The sequence below is a fragment of the Beta vulgaris genome, chromosome 2 (genome assembly GCF_026745355.1).
Source record: "Beta vulgaris subsp. vulgaris cultivar EL10 chromosome 2, EL10.2, whole genome shotgun sequence".
NCBI lineage: Eukaryota > Viridiplantae > Streptophyta > Magnoliopsida > Caryophyllales > Amaranthaceae > Beta > Beta vulgaris.
The window spans coordinates 31450399-31473764 of NC_079203.1; the positions used below are offsets into that span (position 1 = coordinate 31450399).

The 23366-nt window shown below is 38.8% G+C and overlaps 1 protein-coding gene across 1 annotated transcript; it reads right to left on the bottom strand.

The window, feature by feature from the left end:
- Positions 1–17124: 17124 nt before the first annotated feature.
- Positions 17125–22240, bottom strand: LOC104886960 (aquaporin TIP1-3). The gene is made up of 3 exons (XM_048639867.1): positions 22104–22240; positions 18778–19024; positions 17125–18097 (listed from the first exon to the last, which is right to left on the bottom strand). The coding sequence occupies exons 1-3, from the start codon at positions 22238–22240 to the stop codon at positions 17723–17725; spliced, it is 759 nt and encodes a 252-aa protein (XP_048495824.1). The 3' UTR covers positions 17125–17722.
- Positions 22241–23366: the final 1126 nt, after the last annotated feature.

Here is a 23366-nt window from a genome sequence, read left to right on the forward strand (position 1 = left end):
CATCGCAGAAGCGTCTTGTTTGTTGCTAATGAACTGCGACCCGTTGTCGCATACTATCTCGGACGGGAGCCAAATCTGCAAATGATGTTAGTGTATATAAAGGAAATCACTTCCTTATCACGTACCTGTTGAAAAGAACCTGCCTCAATCCACTTAGAAAAATAGTCAGTTAGTGCCAACATAAAGACCTTCTGACCTGGGGCTGGAGGTAACTTACCAACTATGTCCATGCCCCACTTCATGAAAGGCCAAGGTGTTAGAGTAGGATGCAAAGGTTCACAAGGTTTGTGCGTCATACCTGCATGTCGTTGACAACTATCACATTTGGCGACATACCTTATTGCGTCCTTCCTCATTGTTCGGCCAATAATAGCCCATGCGCAATACTCTATTAGACAAGCTGCGCCCTCCTGAATGATTCCCACAGGTGCCGTCATGCATGTCCTTCAGGACTTGCCCCCACTGCTCCTTTTCCAAACAACGTAGGTAGGGCCTGCGGCAGACCGTTTTGAAGAGTACTCCCTGAATGAGACGTATCGCGAGCCTAAATCGAATTCTGCGTGCTTCCGCCTTATCTGTTGGGAGTACATCATTAGCAAGGAAATCATAAAATGGTTTTGTCCAACTGACACTTACTTCCTCGTCGTCAGGGTCGCTTCCTGGTGGATTGTCTACATTATTGACGACCCCACGACTGTCTCGAGGCTGGTCGGTCGCGGTTGCGACAGCGTCTCCAATACTCCTAGCGATAGCAGGGTTTGACAAGTGAACAATAGGGACGGACGTAAACGAAACGTCCCTTAAAGAAGATCCGAGGTTGGCCAATGCATCCGCTTGTGTATTTTGATCCCTAGGTATCTGCAAAATATCAAACGAATTAAACACTTTACTTTTACTCTGAGCTATTTCCAAATACATGGCCATTTTAGAGTCTTTTGCTGCGAATTCGCCTTTGACTTGGCTGACTATTAGCAGTGAATCGCTGAAAACTTTCAATGCTTTCGCTCCCATGTCTTCTGCTAACGTCATTCCGGCTATGAGCGCCTCGTACCTGGCTTCGTTATTCGTCGCTCTAAATTCACAGCAAATGGCTCGTACTATCTTGCCCCCTGTGGTGACTTTAGCACAATGCCTAGACCTGACCACGAAAATTAGAAGATCCATCAACGAACAATATCCATAAGTCGTCGTTCACTTGGTTAATCCTTGCGACTTCGTCGTCTGCGAGCTTTTCTAGCTCTGGCTAAAGTTGCCACAAAATCTGCCAAAGCTTGTGACTTGACAGCAGTCCTTGGATGAAACTGGATGTCGTACGCGTGAGTGCTATTGCCCACTTGCTCATGCGACCTGTCAATTCCGGATGTCGCAAGACAGACTTGATAGGATAATTAGTCATAACGACTAACAGTATGCTTTCGAAATAATGCCTAAGTTTCTTAACAGCTACGACTATGCTAAAATGAGTTTTCTAATGAAGAATACCTGGTCTCCGCGTCTAGCAGAGACTTACTGACATAGTAAATTGGTAGCTGCTGGCTCTCGCTTCCCGCGTCAGGACAGCGCTGACGGACACGTTACTTACCGGAGATAGAGCTGCAACGTTTCCCCGATATTGGCTTTGACAGCAATGGCGGCGACGCTAAGTAGCTTTTAGCTTTTGCAGCGGTCTTCATGTTGTTGCGTCCACTCAAAGCCCTTGTTCTTTCTCAGGACGTCATAAAATAGATGACACTTCTCAGATGACCGGGATATGAAACGATTTAGCGCGGCACGCGCCGGTCAACTTTTGCACTTCCTTGACGCTTCGTGGGGACTGAATGTTGATGATGGCTTTTATTTGATCTTGGCTGGCCTCAATTCCTCGTTGCGTCACGACGTACCCTAGAAATTTTCCTGCGGACACTCCAAAGGTGCACTTAGTAGGATTTAATTTCATGCCATACCTTCGTAATACGTCGAAAGCCTCCGACAGATTGAATGTGATCGCCTGCTTGCTTGGATTTGACGAGCATATCATCGATGTACACTTCCATGGTGTCACCCAGTTGATCTTTAAACATTTGATTAATAAGTCGCTGATACGTGGCACCTGCATTTTTCAAACCAAAAGGCATAACCTTGTAACAATATATACCTTTATCAGTAACAAACGCGGTCTTTTCCTGGTCGTCCGGATGCATCAATATTTGGTTGTACCCGGAATACGCGTCCATGAACGTTAAAAGCTCGTGACCGGCCGTCGCGTCGACCATTGCATCTATATGAGGAGAGGAAATGGATCCTTAGGACATGCTTTGTTTAGGTCTGTGAAGTCGATGCAGACTCTCCACTTTCCGTTCTTTTTGCTGACCACCACGACGTTAGCTAACCAATCTGGGTATTTACTTCGCGGATCTTTCCGGTATCGATAATTTCTGGACCTCTCATTGATGACTTGGTTCCTTTCAGGAGCGAACTTGCGTCTTTTCTGCTTCACAGGCTTGTGAGCGGGTCGACGTTGAGTTATGCGTATGACGTCAGGACTGATACCTGTCATTACTTCATGGGACCAAGCAAAACAATCTTGGTTAGCTTTCAAAAATCAATTAACTGACCTCGTATCTCTTGTGACAATGTCGCTCCGATTCGAACGACGCGATCGGGGATGGATGGATCGAGCATCACTTCATCCACGTCCTGCTCGCTGGGCGCGTCGGGCGCTGACCCATCCTTTAATTGCTAGATAGCTGCTTTTGGGGGCTTGAGCGACGAACTATAGCATTCCCTTGCAGACTTCTGCTCGCCCTTTATTTCTTGGACCCCCATTTGGTAGGAAACTTCAGGACTGATGATAGGTTGAAGGGACGGCCTTCATCTTATGTATCCATGGGGTACCGAGAATGATGTTGTACGCTGACGGGCAATCCACAACGTTGAACCTGGTTGGGAGGTTGACGCCTTTGGCTAGCTTGGCAGGTGATCTCCCGACAGTATGTTGAGCCTCTCCACTGAAACCTACTAAAACAGTAGATTTTTTAGTAATATCTTTATCACACAGACCCATACCTTCGAGGGCGCTTTTGAATATGATGTTGGCTGAGCTGCCCCCATCGACCAACACTCGCTTAACAGCAGTTGCTGACAGTCAGGGATATGACTAATCCGTCATGATGCTCCACGTCGCAGACGTCGTCGTCATCAAAGGTTATCGCCATGCTTCGAGCTTGCGTCCTCGCTGACCTGCAAGATTTATAAACGGCGGACGAGGGGTACCCTCTCTTGCTAGCCTTTTGGCTGCGGAATACGTTAGTCCACATACATCAGATCCACCAGAGATGACGTTAATTACCTTTAGTGTGCGAGCGACGCAGGAGGGTCGGATTGCGCGGTATTTCTTCTAAAGGACGCTTTACCTTTGTCGCTCAAAAGGTCCTTAAGATGCCCCTTATTGAGCATGAACGCAACTTCGCGTCGCAACGCAATGCACTCCTCCGTCTTATGACCATGGTCATGATGGAAATGACACCATTTTGACTGATCTTTTTGCGCCTCCGGACGGTCGCTCTTATTCGGCCAACGAACTGGCGCTCCGATTCTAGATAAGGCATTCACAACGCCTCCGACGTTGACGGAGAATCCGTAGGAGTCTAAAGCAGGGAAGGTTGGTGGCTCCGTCCTTGCGCTGTTACCTGCACTTTGTACAATGTCAGTAACATTGTTTACCTGGTTTGAACGGCTGTAGGGGTGACTTCGCCAGTTGTTCTTCTTAGGGACGAAGGCCTTCCGATCAGCGAAAGTATCCGGCGCGCGTCGGGTGGATATGGTGTTGAGGATGGCGTCGTCTTACTCCAACCTCATCTGTGCTAATGCTCGCGACTTGACTTCCTCGAACGTCTGGCACGGGTACTTCGTCAGACGATTGTATAGCTTCGACCGCAAGATTAGTCCTTTCCTGAAACATTCAATAGCAGTCTTAGTATCAAGATTTTTAATGCTAATCATTTCTTTGTTAAAGCGATTATAATAATGCGAACGGATTCTTTGGGTCCCTGCACGACGCCATATAGGTCGCTCGTTTGCTTTTCCAGGTTGCGACTGCCTTCAAACTTCTCATAGAACTTATTGAAGAGGGTGGAGAAATTGACAATGCTTCCTGGCTTGAGAGATCCCAACCACTTGAGAGCGGGACCGGTGAGCGTGGCTCCGAACGACTTGCACATGCATGCCTCTACCAAATGCCAGGGATTTGACGCTTGCCACATCCGTTGTTTGTTTTGCGCGACGTGCTCGCCCGGATCGGTTGAACCATCGTAAGTAGCAGCTAAGGTAGGCAGGTTGAGCTTTTTGGGGAGCACGGCTCTTGAGATCCTATCAACGAATGGTGACTCTGCGTAGCCGTCGGGGTGTTCCACGAGGCCTGGTGTTGGGGATCCGGGGAGCTGGGACATGAGCTTCATCAAGCGCTTGTTCTGCTTTTCATTTGAGTCAGACGCTTTGTCATAAGATTTGCTTCTCCTCCACCTTGGTCGTTCTCTTCATTGTTCAAGGGCTCTTCGTCCTCGGGCTCTTCGTCATCTTCAGGTTCTTCATCATCTGACTCAGAGAGATTCCCCATAAAAGGGATGTCGTTCAGATTTTCTCGACGCCGGGTTTCGAGGCCTTGGACGATGCTAACTCCTCTTGCAATTTCTGGATCCTCTCCTGCATGTCGTAAAGTCTGTAGTTAGACGCTCGTTAGCTTGCCTCATTTCGAGCATCTCTGCTCTCATTTGCTCATACTGCCTTTGCATTTCCTCGAGGTTAAGTGTTTCTCCCATTTGACGGATTTTGAATAGTAGATTGTCTGGTTATGCCCCACGTGGGCGCCAAATTGTTTATGCTAAAATTTATCACTAACGATGAAATTGAAGTTTGTGGGACGTGTCAACCAGATAGTGTTAAAGTCGATGCGACGAAAGAATGCAAAGGGGAGTCAAAGGGGATGAACACACAAAAATGGTGACGCGGAAAACCCCAATGAAGATGGGTAAAAAACCGCGGGTGGTTAGAGATACACCAAACTAATGTTGTTCACTATCTTTCTTCGTGATTGAGTGTCGTTTACAAGAATGCTTAGTTCACCCTAGTGTCTTTCTCACAATGTTGCGTCAAAAATATGAAAATGACCTCTCTCTCTTTTATATGCCTTCTCTTTTCTTTGGCTTTTACCCAACGAATACAATAATAAATCTACTCATTATTACATTGATTTCCATGCTTAAATCACGACGATCTCCTTCACTTATGCGCCAACGTCTTAACTCACGCTCCTCAACGGCTGAATTTATGGCTTGTTAAACTCTTCCCTTATTTAGCCGGACCGTTACTTATTTAATGCTCTAGCTTCAAATCCCACATTGCCTGCTACATCTTCGGGTCTGAATTTCTTCGTCACTGTGCTATACGTCGTCATGTCATCGAGTCATCGCATCCTTGCGTCAATGTCAACCTGTAAAAAATTCAGCCATAACAATACCCCTTTCGTCTACCAGAAACCCCAGCCATTTGCCCCCTTTCACCCCGAACACACACTTCTTGGGGTTCAACTTCATGCCATAGCGCCTGAGGGTGGTTAGTGTGTCTATGAGATCGTTCACGTTATCCATCTTTCTCTTGCTTTTGACGATCATATTGTCCACATACACCTCAATGTTCCTCCCAAGTTGCTCTTCAAAGACCTTGTTGATTGTTCGTTGATACATAGCCCCTGCATTTTTTAGCCCAATGGGCATCATTTTGTAGCAGTATACGCCTTGGGCCGTGACAAACATCGTATGCACTCAATCCTTTTTCGCCATGAGGATTTGGTGGTATCCCGCATTGGCAGCCATAAAGCTAACCAACTCGTGACCCGCTGTGGAATCAACTGGTCTGTCAATCTTTGGTAGCGAATGGTTATCTTTGGGGCACGTTATTCAGATCTGTAAAGTCGACGCACATGCGCCAAGCTCCATTGGCCTTCTTTACTAGCACCACATTGGCCAACCAACCCTTCAATGATTCCCGCCTCCAACAGCTTCTTCACTTCCTCAACTGCCGCGGCATTCTTCTCGGTCCCCTGGTGCCCGAGTTTTTGCTTGATAGGACGAAACCCTTCCTTGATATTCATGTCGTGAGATGCAAAGTCGGGGTCCAATCCTTCCATATCGGAGGCCGAATAGGCAAAGACTTCCTTGAAATCTTTCAAGATATGAAGTAGTTCCTCTCTAAGCTTGGGGTCGAGGTTTGTGCCAATTCTCAGTGTATGCCTAGCTTCCTCATCAACTACCATTTCTTCAACCTTCTCTAACGGTCGGGGTCGTTCATATGACTTGGGATTTTCGGAGATGTAAACCCCGAGGCAAGTAGGAGTGTCGGATAGTTCTTCTTTTTTTCTCTTTCGGGGATGCTAGTCTGGCACATTGGTTTTGAAGTTGTTGGTATAACACTCTCGGGCTGTCTCTTGGTCCTCATAGATCTTCCCGACATGCTCTTCGTCAATTTCATGTTGCAAAAGCAACCGATATACCGAGATGGCTGCCTTTATCCTGTTCATCGTGGGTCTGCCCATGATTGCGCTGTAAGGTAGCCGGGTATCAACTACTAGGAAGTCAACTGGTAGACTCCTTCCCTTTCCTCTCTCCCCGAGCCTCACGACCAGCTTCACGTACCCGATAGGGTAGACGGATCCGCCCCCGACGCCTATCAGCGGCTGGCTAGTACGGTTCACATCCTTCTCGATATATTTCAACTTGAGTAAACAGTCGAGGATGATAATATTTGTTGAAGACCCGCTATCGACTAGGATTCTCTTGACCCGAGAGTTGGCGATTTTCATCTATATGACCAAAGGATCGTCGTGGGGGTGTGTATGTGTCGGTCAGGCTCCCCGGGCGTCATCACAGGACATCCCGCCTTTGATGGTTCTATTTCTAAAAGATGCTGCTTCATTGATTGTAGATGAGCTTTTCGAGCTCGGCCAGTCAATCCTCCTGAGGCATGACCTCTCGCTATGACCCGGACATAGCCCTCGGTGTTATCGTTGTCATTTTTTGCTTCCTTTTTCTTTCCTTCTCTTCTCGGAAATGCTTGATGTACCTGTTCAGCTTTTCTTGATCAGCTAAATGATCCAAAGCCTTTTTCAATTCGCAACAGTCTTTTGTGGTGTGGCCACACTGCCGGTGGTACTCGCACCATAGCCTCTGATCTCTCTTGTCTTTAGTGTAATCCCCCACAATTTTAAAGGAATTTATAAATATATTAAGTATTTATATATTTATATTTAAACTCAAATGAGTTTGGAAAATGATTTGACTATTTAAAAAGGTTGACTATTTTTAAAAGTCAAATGAAATTATTTTTCATGGCTTAATAAAATTGAAAATATTTTAATTAAGCAAGTTTTTTTAAAAGTTTTAAATATTAAAGTATATTGAAAAAGAAGTTTAATGGAATCGAAAATCCTAAAAGGATAAAAAGGAAAAGAGTCATGTTATGATTAAGTCCTAAGTTGTTCATCTTATTAGTCATCAAATCTCATTAAACCTTATCTCTTTTCTAAGCCAAAAAGGGAAGCCTTTTAATAAATATCCTAAACCCAATTATTTTATCCGACACAATTATTTTTCTCAACAAACTTCATGTCATTCAACGCTTTCCTCCTTCCTTCGACTTTTTCTCTCTCCTCCTTGTGCGTCGTTCTTGTTCTTCTTCTCAAACCACGTTTCTTCTTCTTCAAGTAACGTTTCTTGTTCAACAAGAAACGTCACAAACCTTCTCAAATCCGAAAAACTGATGTTGTCGTGTTGCTGCCGCTGGTTGCTGTGCCGGCGTCCCTCTTCCTCCTTCGTTTGTTGGTTGTTTTATTTCTTCCTTCCTAAGATTCCATTAAAAGACTAGGTTTTTATGTTATTTTATTATATTAACATGGTTCTAGTTAAATTACTATTTTTTTATATAATAATTTCGGTTTTTATGTATATATTATAAGAAATTTCAGATTTGTTTATTAAGTTTATTTTTAGTTTTATTCATGAAAATAAGAGTTTTTAGGGTTTTTATTTGCTAGAAGCTAAAGAAATATTTTATGAACTATGAGATTTACTTAGTACGTAACTTTAAATACGTTTAACATATTTTAAGGAGGGTTATTAGATTTTAAAAGTGTTGTAATTTCATAAAAGAGTTATTTATGGAGTTTTTAAGGATTTTTAATTGCTAGAATAGTAGTACTATACTAGGAATTAAAAATAACGTAAGTTTGACACTTAAAATTGATTTTAAAACGTGTTTTATAAAGGGGTTTTAAATTATTTAAAGCTGCTGTAATTTTTATTTTAAGTTATTAATTTTAGTTACCTTGTTTTCTAGGCGGAGAATACATCGTAGGAGACTTTTAACGATTTAAAAGTGGCCTACATGCTAGTATATACGAGGTACGTACATTATTTACGTGCTATGTGGATTAGTAACATGTTTAAGTAAGGTTTAAATTTTTAGTATCATGTATAGGAACCTGATTTGTTCGTATATGTGATTTCTGAATTTATTTTACATGTTTTATGCCTGTGTGCAACATGTGACTTAGAATTGTTTATGAATATTATTATAATGTTTGTATGGAATAATTGATGCAAGCATGTTAAGTTAGTTTATTTATTAATTCGCATAAGAGTTAATATATGTTAAGTGAATCATGTAATGCATGTATTCTTTGAGAAGTATCGTTTGATTATCTTATGAGGGCCGTGGACCTTATTTGGTAAGTTTACAAGTTATACCTATATAAATGTAAGGTTGTTGTTGGCTAGGTTCAACAATTAAAGGAAGTTAAGATTAAGAAGGAATTAAAGTAGTCTTGGATTGTGAGTTGTGATCACTTGTTAAATCCAAAGATAAAAGAAGTTCTGTTGTGATTGTCTGATTTTATTTATATGTTATTGGTATGTGTGTGTGTGTCAACACAAGTAATAATATGTAAATAACGTAAAGTGTAACAAGCATAAGTTATAGACTTTAGACTTGTGCACGTCTAGAGTTGGACGTAAGGGTTAAGGTTATGGTGAGCGTGCCATAGCTTTTCTAGGAATGGGTTGATCACCATCCCTCTTTTATTTCAAAGGTTCCTCGATATCGCAGGTCACTCTGAAATGCGGAGTCGCGCCCCCATTTCATATTAGTAGGCAAGACAACTCGTCCAATAACTATTCCATTAAAGTAAATAAAAAGATGTTTTGAGTTTAGTTCAGTAAAAGTTGCCTGCAGATTATTATATGTTTATTTATTATTTATTTCTACACGTTATTATTTAGTATCATGTTTAGGAATGTTTATGTTTGATATGTAGTACTCAGCTTTGCTGATTACGTGCTTTACTTGTGTGTGTGATCATAGCTTTGCTTATTGATCATGTGATGATCCTTCTGGTGAGCAGGGTCGATAGTGCATTGACATTACAGGTTCGCAGATGTGCATCGCATTGGGAATCTGGAGTGGAGAGACTATAATTCTAGTGTAGTTTAACTTATGCTTTCGCAGGAACATTTTATTTTAGATGGTTGTTTATTTAAGTTGGTTGTTTAGATTCTCGACATTGTCTTTTATTTAGTGAGTTTTAATAAAGTTGGTTTTAGTAAATTGTTTTCCGCTGTAAAATTCTGAATAAGCCGATACGTTATCACATGGGCGATAATGCTTTGGTAATTCTCTAAATTTTATATTATAATGGTATTTCTAAAAAGAGAGAATTATCGGGGTGTTACATTTAGAGGTTCTTATGGGGGGGGGAATGGGCGGTACCGACTTGTGATTAAGATCTAGGTAGATCTCTCGTCTGTTTATGTTAAAGTGAGGGTCGTTCCCATTATCTACAACTCTCGGGAGGAGCTGTCAGTTGTTCCTCGCGCTTTTGTTTGATTCCCAGTAAGGGGCCTCTTCTTTCTTCTTCTTAGATTTTTCCCCGACAGGGTTGCATATGTCGGAGGCTTGGATGAACTTCTGATCCCGACTCATGGCTTTGGTAAACGTTGTGACTTCATTTTCTGCAAGGGACCACCTAAACTTCCCCGGCCATAGTCCCGACATTAAGGCGGAAAATGCTACCCCATCCTGGAGATCCAATATCTTCAATGATTCCTCATTGAAGCTCTTGATGTAATCAGTTAGGCTCTCATTCTCTTGTTGTTTGATTGACATTAGATGGATGCTGGTCTTCTTGTGTCTGCGTCCAACAATGAAATGTTGGTGGAACAATGATTCCTGGTGATGATGCCGGGTGACAAGCCTGATAACCAGCTGAGCGCCAACCCTTTGAGGGTTGTCGGGAAGTATCGACACCAAGTGGCCTCACACCCAGTCTGCACACTCATTTGGGCATTGTAGGCCGCCATGTCGTCCTCGGGGTCGCTGCTACCCGAATATTGCTCGATGGAGGGGACTTTGATCTTTCCCGGGTTGGGGACGTCCATGATCTCCCGACTAAAAGGGGTCATGAAGTTGAGCACCCCTCAATTTACCAAGGCGGGGGTCTTGTTCCAAGGAGGGTCTGAGTCCCCTTCATCTTCGTGCCTCATTCTCTTAGACCCGAGGGGGAATCTTTCTCGTTCCCTCCGCGGTTCCCGAGAGTGGGCTTGTTCCTCCTGTTGTGTCTTCTCCCTCTCCTCATTCTTTTTATTGAGTATATTTCAAGCGTCTTGCTCCATCCTGCATTTGCGATTTTCCTCTATGATAAGCCTAGCACCCGAGTTTGGGGTCCTTTGGGAGTTGGCATGTCGGGACCTCTCTCTCCCCTACTCGTTGCTCGTCCCGGTTAGGAATGTGAGTGTGGAGGGGCTTCCATGCGTCAGCTCTTGCAAGCTTCTTTGCATATGGTCATTTAGCTGTCGAGCTATCCGTTCTATGTCCGTCATTGTGACTGGAGCTAGTTCATCCCGAGGGGCTGAGTGTTCGTCATTGCGGGGGTCGATCCCTCATCATCTATTGCCAGGGATTCAACCAAGACGTGTGGTTGTTGAGATTGAAGGGGTGTGGGTTGACGAGTTAGTGAACCTCGGGTTGTTTTCCTTCGGGGTGTCATGTTGCTCTCGGTACGTGACTTTGAGATGTAGTATCCCCACCGACGGCGCCAAACTGTTTCAGCTAATAAACTAGTCAAAAGATTACTATGTTTAGGATGAGTGTCAAATCCCGAGTCAGGTTATAATCCCGAGTTTGGTCACTACCAATCCTGCAAGATAAGAAAAAACTGGCCCGGGGGTGTTCCCGGAAAAGCCCCTCCGACGCTCAAGTCAATGATGGGTGAAGGGGCTAGAGAGAGATGCTCTGGTTTAGTTAGGTGAGAATTGAATACCTGTTCATTGATGAGACTGTTGGTATTTAAAGTGTTGGGAATCTCCCAGAAAGGAAACCCTTTTGGGGAGCATCCTAATACCTAGGGAAGCCATCACCTTTTTAAGATAAAGCTATTTTGTTCCCTAAAAGCTGATGGATCTCCTTTAACATATAGGGCCTAGGCCTTGAAAGAAGTGCCTTCTGATGTTTATTGGGCCAATCTATGGGAGCAAACAGCAACTACCTCACCTCCAATAATAATTTCTAAACTACAAAACAAAAGAATTCAAAGGTTGATGAAGATCAAATATTCATCAGAATTGCTGACTCGGAGGGCTACCAATGGAATATATTGAAAATGAGGAAGTTGAACAAGGGTTGTTAAAATATAGACACCCTTGAAATTCTAAAGTTGGAACTTATCTTCGTACCACTAAAAGTTTCATAATATTGAGTATATATGTAAATGAAGATGTATCTTTTTTTTTAAGCATAGGGATTCACCCAAGTACTTCAATTCATATGAAGTGTGTCTAAAGCATAGAGCTGGACTCAAGTGCTTCAATTCATATAAAGTTTATATAAAGCATAGGGCTTCACTGAAGTACTATTTATGTATACCAAGGACCTTTGGGTCCAATGGTATGGCTTCCTATCTCCCATATGGGAGATCAAGGTTCAAATTTTGGTGGAAGCAAAATTTCAATATTGATGGAGGGAGAGGGGTTGGGGTTTGTTGAGCCTCTGGGTGAATGGCCCTATGCGAGAGTAACCCAGAGAAAATTTATCTTACCACAAGTCCCAAAAAAAATACTATTCATGTATTATTTCGATCCGTACATTGAAAAAATACCTTACTAATTTAATCTTAATGTATATGTTTTTATCCCCACCTCCCCTCCCCCCCCCCCAAATGATAAGAATAAATATGCATATGACTCAAGTATATCAATTCATATAAAGTGTATTCATTATACATTTCAGGAATTGATCTCATATGGTACTTTAGGACCCAATAATCAAATCTCATCTATAAAGCCTTCCTTTATGGCTTTATATACTCGGGGACAAAAAAAGACAATAATTATCTATCGTCTTCAAATAACAAGGGTTTTCTAAGAGTTTGAATATAATTTCATAACTTCCTCCATTTCTTAATACTTGCAAGATTGAATGGCACATGTTTAAAGGAGGATGTCAGAAGTGAAACATGATCCGTGTGCTTGAGTAATAAAATAAAGCTTCCTTTATACTAGAATGTGCCATAAAGAAAAATGTTGCAATATTATGAAACATTCAAAAATGAATATGTTGCAAGTATAAGAAACAGATGAAGTATTAAATTTAAATTCCCCCAAAATCCAATTCCATTCTAAATTAACTAATAATTTATAAACACCTAGACGTTAATGCACCCCGAATTGACGTGACTTGGATCTGAACCTTGAAATGGGTTGGATCCAATTGAATCTTGGTCGAGTCCTTGGTCCATTCCCTTCCTTATAGAAAGGAAATATCGTGTAAGAGATGAACCATTTTTAGAATTGGGTTTCCACAACTAATAACTTCCCACATATTACTAAATCATTTATTTGTCACTTTGTAGATATATAACTAGTTATTAGACCCGGGCAACGCCCCGGGTAAGGAAAAATTTTCATTTATTAATATTATAATTTAAGATGATAACACTAATTATTATTTGGTCTAGTGGTTAAGACTTTTTTATGTTCTTGAGGTTACGGGATCAAACCTTACACTTGTAGTTTCTAATTTTTTTTTTATTGTTGTGGATTGCATGGAGTAAAACTCCCTTAGGGAGAGCGCCACGTGGCACCGTTTCTGGCTTAGGAACGCCTTTTAATATATTAGTATAGATAGTACAACAAATCATTTTAAGTAGTTAATGATGTTGGTTGAAGTGATACAATTATGAAAAATTTATTTAATTAACATAAAAAAAATATGAAAAATAAAAGTTTATTGAATGTAAAAGGGAAATTCTTGATGGTGATCCTGTGTTTTCCAAAATTTTAGATGGTGGATTTTTTAAAAAAAATTCTAGATGGCGACCCTCAACTTTGTATAAAGTAACTTTCCTGACTTATACTCTAAAATTTTGTTAAAAAGCTACTTCAAATTCCAAATTCCATTCATGAAGTGTATAAAGTAACTTTGGTAACCACAACTTCTTAATAAATCATAAGATTTGTCAGATTCTTGGATTTTTAGGGAAATCTAATTTTGTAGTGGCGAGGTTTTTTAAGTCTATTTATGAATATTAGAACTTAATGGAGAGATCCCGTCACATTGAAAATAATAGAGAAAGGGAGAAATTTTTTCAATAAAGTTAATTTCTTAGCTAGATAACGGTTTGTTAACGGAATTTAGAAAATAGGGTCACAAACGATACTTTATACAAAGTTCAGGGTTACCATCTAAAATAGAACAAAAAATTTGTACCATCTCTAGAATTTTACCGCAAATTAAAACATACACTCGGGTGTACCTTGCGGTAGGTACACCCGGGTAATCTATTATATACATTTCGCGTGTTAATATATCACAAAACCACATTTGCTTCAGTGGTCACAGTATTGCGCCTCCTTCCCCATTTTGCACAGAGGTCGGGGGTTCGACTCCTCACTTCAACCACAATTTCTCTTTTTAATTTAATTTTCATTTATTTTTTTCATATAATTCATACTAATTTGTACAGTTCATACTTATTTGAACAACTTTCATACTCATTTGGACATTTTCATACTCATTTATAAGCATTTGACTTGTTTAATCAATTCGTATGCTTATTTTATAAATCAAGAAATATCATAATTAAAAAACTAAATAAAACCCTAACCCAACTCATACTCAATTTGACAAACTCATACTCATTTGAACAACTTTCATATTCATTTGGACATTTTCATGCTCAGTTATAAGCATTTGAGTATTATGTTTAATCAATTAGTACATAAAACTCAAATGAGTATGCTTATTTTATAAATCATAAAATATCATAATTAAAAAATTAAATAGAACTCCGACCCAACTCATACTCATTTAAACAACTTTATACTCATTTGGACATTTCCATACTCATTTATAAGCATTTGAGTCCAACGAGTACATAAAACTCAATTGAGTATGTTTATTTTATAAATCAAGAAATATCGTAATTAATAAATTAAATATAACCCCAACACAACTCATACTGAAATCTACAAGGACATGAAAACCGAAAAAGTAAGCCATGTTTTGCACAAAAAGTCCGTAAAGGTTCACTATCAAATTCCAGCCCATTGTCACATTGGAGTGTTTTAATATTGCATTCAAATTGAGTGCAAACAAATGATTGAAAAGAAAGAAAAGTGTCATACACTTGAGATTTCTTAGCAAGGGGAAATGTCCACACAAATTTGGTGTAATCATCCAATAAGACAAGATAATATCTATGGCCTAATGAACTCAAAACAGGTGAAGTCCAAATATCAGCATGAATAATATCAAAAGGCATAAAAGTGCATGAAGTAGAAGCAACAAACGGTAACTTAACAAGTTTTCCAAGTGGACAAGAATAACAAGAAGTGGAGCTACTAGATTGATTACAAGCAATCAATTTATTATGTCTAAGAGTAGCTAAGATAGGAGCTCTCGGATGACCCAAACGCTCATGCCAAGTAGAAGAGGCCAGGGCAGCAAAATCTGAATGAGGTGAAGCAATAGTGGTAGGAAGAGGATAAAGAGCCCCTTTACTGTCACATCTCATTAGGCGTCTCCCCGTTTGTAAATCCTTCACAGAAAACCCAAAAGGATCAAATTCCACAGACACAGAGTTATCAGTGGTAAATTTGTGAACGGAAACTAAATTTTTGACTAGTTTGGGAGCATGGAGGACATTTTTGAGGGTTAATGAGGAATAGGGGAAGGTAAATGAGTGTCTCCATAACCATGAACTGGAATAGAATTACCATTACCAACAATTATACCACGTGAATTGCTCAAATCAAAATAGGGAGAGAGAGTACCTTGAGTGGAAGTCATGTGGGAAGTAGCTCCAGTGTCCCTGTACCAGTTTGGGTCAGGAGGGTTGAGTCCAAGAGTGTACATGGCAATGTCAAGGTCTGTTGGATGAGAAATATGAGCTGAGGAACTGGGGGCAGCAACATAGGCCTGCTGAGTTTGTTGGTGAGGGGGCCTGGAGCCCAGAACGCCTGCTGGCCCAGCAGGATGAGAAGACCCTACGAACCTGGCCCAAGGATACGTGGGGTATGGGGAAGGAGGAATGGCCCAAGCTCCTTGACCCCATCCCCATTGCCACGGTAATGCAGCAGGTGGCGGCCGTGCCCCACCATACTCACCGGACTGACTGCAACCACCACCAGTGCCGGAGTTCCGGCCACCACCCCCGGACTGCCGACCACCGCGACCACCATTCCGGCCACCACCATGGCCAGAATTTTTATTTCACCCATGATTAACATGGTTTGGCCGGTTTTTCCCAGTTGGACGCCCACCATTAGAATTCGAACGGGCAGGAAGATTTTCCGGCGGGACATCGTCAGAATCACGAGCCACCAAAGCGGCTCCGGTGGAGGTTTTCTTTGCAAGTCCCGCTTCTTCAAGGGTAAGCATTGAGCGGGCTTGGTAAAAAGGTGGAAGTGGGTCATTTTGACGGATTAAAGTAGCCACTTGGTTGTAGGCATCCGAGAGACCGGAAACCATTTGAAGAACAAGACGGTTGTTGGAAACCGAGGCTCCCACATTCTTTAGTTGATCCGCTAAGGTCTTGAGGTGTTGACAATAGGAGGAGGCATTTGGAAAATCCTCCATAGTGGTGGAGGAAAACTCTTGTTCAAGAGTAACGGCCCTAGAGTGTTTATTGTCTTGAAGTATATCCCTCAAGCGATCCCACGCAGCCATGGCCGTGGAATCGGGCTCAATAATGGTGTGTAGAAGATCATCAGAAATGGTGGCGTATATCCATTGGAGAACCGTAGCATCGAGAGTAGACCACAACTCTCGTTCTTCATCCGTAGAGGGAACCGTCTCTTTCCCTTTTTCGGTGGAATAATATGGTGGAGGACTTTGTGGGAGCGAGCGTGAATTTTGAATGATTCCGCCCATGTGGAATATTGAACGTTCTCCATGGTAAGAGTAACGGTGATGTGATTTCGAATATTCGAAACCACAAGAGCAGGGTGGAAAGATGACTTGACGGCAGACATGGCGGCGAAGTGACGGGCGGCCGAGACGGTGTGGCGGCGCCGGGAAAAGAAGAGGGGCAGCGGAAGTTTGTGAGGAGAGGAAAGAAGGAGAAAAGAAAGGCCCCTAGGAAGAAACTGATACCATGAAATCTTTCCTTAATCTTCATTATTCCCATAAACTGAAGATATACAAGTTATGCCTATACTTTAGGAAACAAATAACTACTTAGCTTATTACAAGGGACTATAGCTAATTACAAGGGATTACAACATTACAACCTTAATTTATGTACATCACAGAATATTATTAGGGAATAATATTCTATCACATACTCGTTTGACAAACTCATACTCATTTGACTACTCATTTGACTTTATACTCATTTATGTAACGCCTACTCATTTGGAAAACTTGTAATCATTTGGAGAACTCATACTCATTTGGCTTCATACTCAATTGAAAAACTCATACTCATTTGAAAAACCCCATACTCATTTGAAAAACTCATACTCATTTTGGTCCGTACTCATTTTGATCAATTCATACTCATTTGGTGTACGTAAAGATACATACACCAAGGTGTACCTTTTACATTCTGGAATTTTACAGAACATATAGTCAACATCTAGTACATCCCAAAGTAAAAGCATGTGGAGTTGTACTTTGTGTTCCTCACAAAATAGATAAAAAATTACTTATCTAGATTCCCTTATATCACTTAGATTTACTATAAAAAGTTTTACTTTTCATTGTTAACCAAACACAATCTTATACTCCTAAGAAATGCATCTATACGGGGAAACAATCTAGAAAACAATAAGTACTTTTTATGTATAACCAAACCTCCTCTAAGTCTTTCCACATAAAATTAATGGAGTACCAAACACTTCAATTAGATATTGCTGAATATATGAGTTGTAAGAAGCCTTCAGAAACTACATATAATTAGTTGAATGCAATGTTTGAATGTATAACTTGAACAAAAAAAAGATATTATTCGTCCATACCAACAAATAAATGAAGCTGTTGAAATATCCATCATAGAATAGTATAATTATGCATCAAAACAATAATATTTCCAATGACAACATATTCAACCAATAGGGGAAAAAGAAAAAAAGCATCATCATCCTCGTTTCCAAGGCTAGATTTATTCCCGCCAAAAAAAAACTGCAATTAACGATTTAACCTAATAATCAGTGGGGAGTGGCTGGTGTGAATAATCATCGGTAATGAAAATATGGTCATAGATAATGGCAGCAAGGGCAGCTCCGATAAATGGGCCGAGCCAGTAGACCCAGTGGTGAGTCCAGGTCCAGCTAACCACAGCAGGCCCAAATGAGACTGCTGGATTCATTGAAGCCCCATCAAAGGGCCCACCAGCCAAGATGTTAGCCCCAACAATGAACCCAATTGCAATTGGGGCTATTGTTCCCAAATTGCCTTTTTTTGGGTCAACAGCTAAGGCATAAACTGTATAGACAAGCCCAAATGTCATAACAATCTCGAATACTAGTGCATTCCATGAAGTCACCCCGCCTGATAGTGCAAACGCCGAGACTTCCTGCAAAATAAATAGTTGAATATATAGATTAATACTAGCTAGGAAGAATTATATTGGAAAATAAAAACAGGAAATAAGTCGTTCTAAAAAATAGTATTGGTATGCTTCAAGAAAAAATAATTGGAATGGTATATACAATAGAGTTACATAAAAATATCATATGCAATTGTTGTATATCCTAAATGTCGCAACCAATTATTTATCAATCCATCAGAAAAAATTTAGAATCTTTGTTTATCTAATACATATCAATAAAGTACTCTGCTTATCACACATGCCTATCAAACAGTGAAATTCCCAAAACGTGACACGTATAACACGTTAGAAAACTTGCTTTAATTTGTATATTGTTATTAATTAGTACTAGAGGTATTGAAAACATTTAACGTAAGAAAGTGTATATTTTAGCAATCGTTTGTGAATTGTAATTGATGGTGTGTATGATGTATTTCTAAATAATGTGACTACTATGGACGAAAATAGCAGGTCATCCTTTCTTTTTCTCTTGACTTAAGACTGCATTACATGAGATTGAGACTATGAGATGTGAATGAACCATTAAACGTGCCTATTATATAAATTCTTGAAGACACACGATTTTAGGTGCACCTATAATTATGTGCTCATGAATACTCAACTAATACCATAACAATATAGTAAATCAGAAGGGGAAAACGTACCATGCCACCGGTGGCAAAATGGAGAAGAAAACAAGCAACAACAGAACCAAGTAATTGACCAATCCAATATAAAATGGCGCGTAAGAAAGTAATATGACCACCCACAAAGGCGCCAAAGGTGACCGCAGGATTAACATGACCACCTGAGATGTTAGCGCCAACTGAGACTGCTACTATCAGTCCAAAGGCATGCGCTAATGACGCTGCTATCACCCCTGTTGACGGCGATGTCCCGTTATCCTTCAATCTGCCTGTTATTCAAAATATTCGTCATGTGAAATCTTGTTAATTTCAATATGCAGTGGCGGACCCAGAAATTCAGATTTGGGGATACAGACGTACAATGAAGACAAACGTCGGAGAAAAAAATTCCGCAAAAATAATTTAATACATAAATCTTACACCCAAAATATCTTAAATATGCATTATCTTCCAATTTCATTCATTAATCATGATAAATGAAAAAGGTTCCTTCATCCTCTCTCTTTCTTTTTCTCTACCCATCATGTTTTATCTCCTTCAATTAGTTCCCATTACAAATATTAATTATTATATTATAAAATTTAATTACACTGACTATTTTAGAGGATCCAATTACATTGATTTAATTATAATTAACTCTTTGAATTGCAACTTAGTAATTAGAAACTTTTATCGATTAATTGTAATTAATCTTTAAATTGTAACTTAGTAATGATAAACTTTATTACATAATAATTATAAATGATAATTTTACCTTAACTAATTAAGATAATTGAAATTCATTATAATGAAGTTTTTTCTGAACAAAATTGAATAAAAATAATTAAAATCAAATTATTTAAAGAAGTGAATGAATTAGGAAGAAAGAGAAAAAAAATGTAAATAAAGTATAGCAAATGGGTGTCTACTTATAGGAATGAAAAAATATAAATTGGTATTTTTTTATTATTTTTTTTGAATTACATTTTGTGAAATATTAAGTTACTATCAATCTATCATCTTTATATTATACCTTCAAAGAAAAACTTTTATATTTATATTAGGCCAATAGATAGGCGACAAGTGTCAAGTCTCAAGTGTAATAAATGTTGTCAGACTAGCAAAGTAGTAATGTAATAACTTGTTTCCCCGCGTACGCATGTAGTACAGTAGTAGACTGTAGTTCGTATTTTTTATTTTTTTTAAAAAGCTAATTTATCTTTTTTTTTTTTTGAGTTGGGGATACAGTTATACCCCCATGTCCCAAGCTGCGTCCGCCACTGTGACAATATGTACTAGCCTTCATATGCACGCGATGCGTGCGTTAATTTCAAAATTTGTTATTCTATTAGATACTTCATTCGTACTTTATTTATGATTAAACTTAAATATGAAAAATTCAACCGTTAGATGAATTTAGATATATCAATTCGCTAATGTAAAAAAAATAAAAAAGGTTGTGAGTGATTGTTAACATTAATTTTTTGTGAATGAATATTGAACAGAAAGAACAAATATTTGAGTTGGTTTAACTGAATTAAAGAGTATCAAAGGTAGTAAATGTTCAGACTTTTCATATGCACGTTATGTATGCCATCTTTTTTTATAAGGTATAAATATATTGTCCATTTAATTTTTGATTGAAGTATTTGATGCATATACCATTTTAAACTTGTTTTAAATGGCAAGTTGGAATGAGAATTTTTAAATGATTTGCTTTTTAATTTTTTTATTCCATTAATTAGATCATTAAGGGTATTTTAGTCACTTCAAAAGAGGACACCACACCTCCTCCCTTGACTTATATAATAGAGATTATAAAACATTTTCTCCGTTATACAATAAATGAAATACTTTGGTTTGTTTAAAATAAATGGAATGTTATTTTATTTAGCATTTAATTTTTTTTTTTGAAGGAGAGGTAGCAGCGATTGGAAGTTCGTCCTGTAGGACAGTGGTAATTCACGTCAAGACAAATTATTCTTCGCTCACGCTTCAACAGATAAGTTTCATTTTATTATTTTATTTGCAATAGTAACTCAGTAGACTACCACCTCGAATTCCAAGGCATTGCCCAGGGTTCGAATCCTCATCCCAACAATAGTCTAACAAGGGTTAGTCTCTAGGCCAATTATCTTTCTTAATAACTAAAAAAAGAAAATTTGACAATAGAAGTCTCAACTTTGAGTGATAATTTAAAAAATGCCTCAACTATTGATTAACCTATGTAGGTCTTAATTTTAAGGAATCTTAACTTTTAGCGGACCTGAGTGACTTGAAATTGGCTTAATAGGTCATAACTTGTAAAACTCGGGTCACACCAGAAGGGTTAATTGAGGGAGGGAGGTAGGAACTAGGTGAGATTTTTAAAAATCATCAACTTTAAGTCACCGAAACACACTAAAAGTTAAGACCCCCTAAAGTTTGGACCTACACAGGTTAATCAATAGTTCAGACATTTTAAAAATTATTGCCCAAAATTCAGACCTTTATTGTAAATTTTTCCTAAAAAAGAATTAATATTTAATTTTTTCTATCTATTTATTTATCACATGGTCCTCTTTTCATTTCTCTAGGCCAATTATTTAATACCTTTATACCATTTAATATTCCAAAACCAAAACATCTTTTGTAAAAAGCTCAAATGACATGAAATAATTTACAAAATGACATAAGATTGATGTCATCATTTGTATAGTTATGTTATTTTTGTTTGAGTCTATGTCATTACTTATGTGTAAGGTTTTATTAGTCATTAAATCATGAGGTAACATGTTATACCCAACGCTCATTATTAAGATTCATTAAGAAAGTTGATTTCTCAAATGATTTAAATCTACACACTAAACTTAATAAATACAGCAAGATTCAGCATCATTATATATACTATTATGTATTAGATTATTAATGGAAATCATATTGTCAAAATTAATAAACTTTAACTTTAAAAAAGCACGGGATAACCTAAGTAAAGACAAAGAGAATATTAACTAGGATCACTACACTACATATATGAAATCTTCATGGATCATGGGATGTGAAATTATTAAAAAAAAAATTGTATTTTAGCGCTTTAATTTATGCATCTTCACCAATTACCATGTGATTGATACAAGTGATACATGAACATTTAAGAAATTGTAATGAGATTAATCATTACATGTTTCTGTTTCCCATACATATTCCATTGGGATAATTTGCAACATGTCACTAAATTTTACTATTCACCTAAGTGTACGTAAACACCGTACCAAATAACACTACGAAATTACGTCGTACACGGGCCATCTAGACATATATATACACTCAGGTTTACCGTGAACTAGCCACGAATCAATGGTTGATAATACAAATGGAGTAATTACTTACTGAAAGCCATGCCGGAACCTTGTCCCGCGAAAACGAAAATGATCATAGAGAAAAATTCAGCTAAGGCTGCTTTAAGTGCATCTGGATGTCCTGCCTCACCTGGACTTCCCATTGCCATTCTGTATAAAGGCATTGTTGTTTCCCTTGCTTATCTTTTTGGTTTCTGTAGTACTATTTCTTTCTTTCTCTTTTTATCACGTAAATTACAGAATATTAGCATAGTGCTCTTTCTTATATCTTTGCCAATAATTACAGCTTAAGACCCGGACCCTATGGTCTTCTGTTAGAACATCATAATGTTCTTCCACACGTGTATGGCTGAAATATTGTCAAGTTATGAGCTACAATGTTAACCCAAAAAATAAGGATCAACCATAACAATTTGTGGCAATTTTCACCATGTCTAAAACAATTAGAAAACTGAAAATCAGTGGTGGAAGACATTTATTCGTTAATACTACTATGATGCAATTGTTCATAATGTTCAAATTCTTTTTTAAGCATGACTTAATTGGTAGGGATTTTCAACAACAAACAAAAACTGTTTTGTTTATTTACTTCTTATTCTCTTTGGTGCAAAAATATGTTTTATTTAGTTTTTGGTGCTAATGAGAGACTATCCCCAGAAAACCATATTATAAAACTAAGCAATATATTAAAGTGTGGCAGAGCCACTAATATAATATCCTCCTTTAAGATTTTATTGACCTTCGAAGACAACATTTGAAGAATGGTGATCCAATTATGTAAGATAGTGATAATCTCCCTGATTGGAGTATCATTCATTGATCTCTATTATATAAGCTTATGGGGAGCAATGGTGTCCCCTTGAAATTTACTTAAATGTCTCTTTGGCCAGCTAATCAACCCCAATTCCATGTATAAATTTGTCAAAATAAAATATCAATCAAATCAAAGTTAAACCCAATCAACTCATATAAGATTCAATCATTTAAACTTGCCAATAAAAAAGATTCAATCAAAAAGATTCGTAATCAACAACTTACCAAACGTTAATATTACATACAATAACAAAAAAAAATTACACGGCATAACATCATTTCAAATCAATTTTCTCATAACGCACATTCAATTACAAACACAAACTCCAAACAAAAAAAAAATTAGTTCTATTAATAGATTAGAGCTTCAAGACATTCTCAAATATGGAACTCTGAAATTTGCCGATTCTTTATCGTTAATCAGGTACGCAATTCGTTATTGAAAATAAAATTATGCGTATTGTTCTATGTTCAGGA

Coding starts and splice junctions, on each gene's coding strand:
- LOC104886960 (XM_048639867.1), bottom strand. CDS start 22,240: ATGCCTTTATACAGAATGGCAATGGGAAGTCCAGGTGAGGCAGGACAT. Junction 19,025..22,103: donor TCCGGCATGGCTTTCAGTAA/GTAATTACTCCA, acceptor AATAACAGGCAG/ATTGAAGGATAACGGGACAT. Junction 18,098..18,777: donor ATTTTGCCACCGGTGGCATG/GTACGTTTTCCC, acceptor TTTATTTTGCAG/GAAGTCTCGGCGTTTGCACT.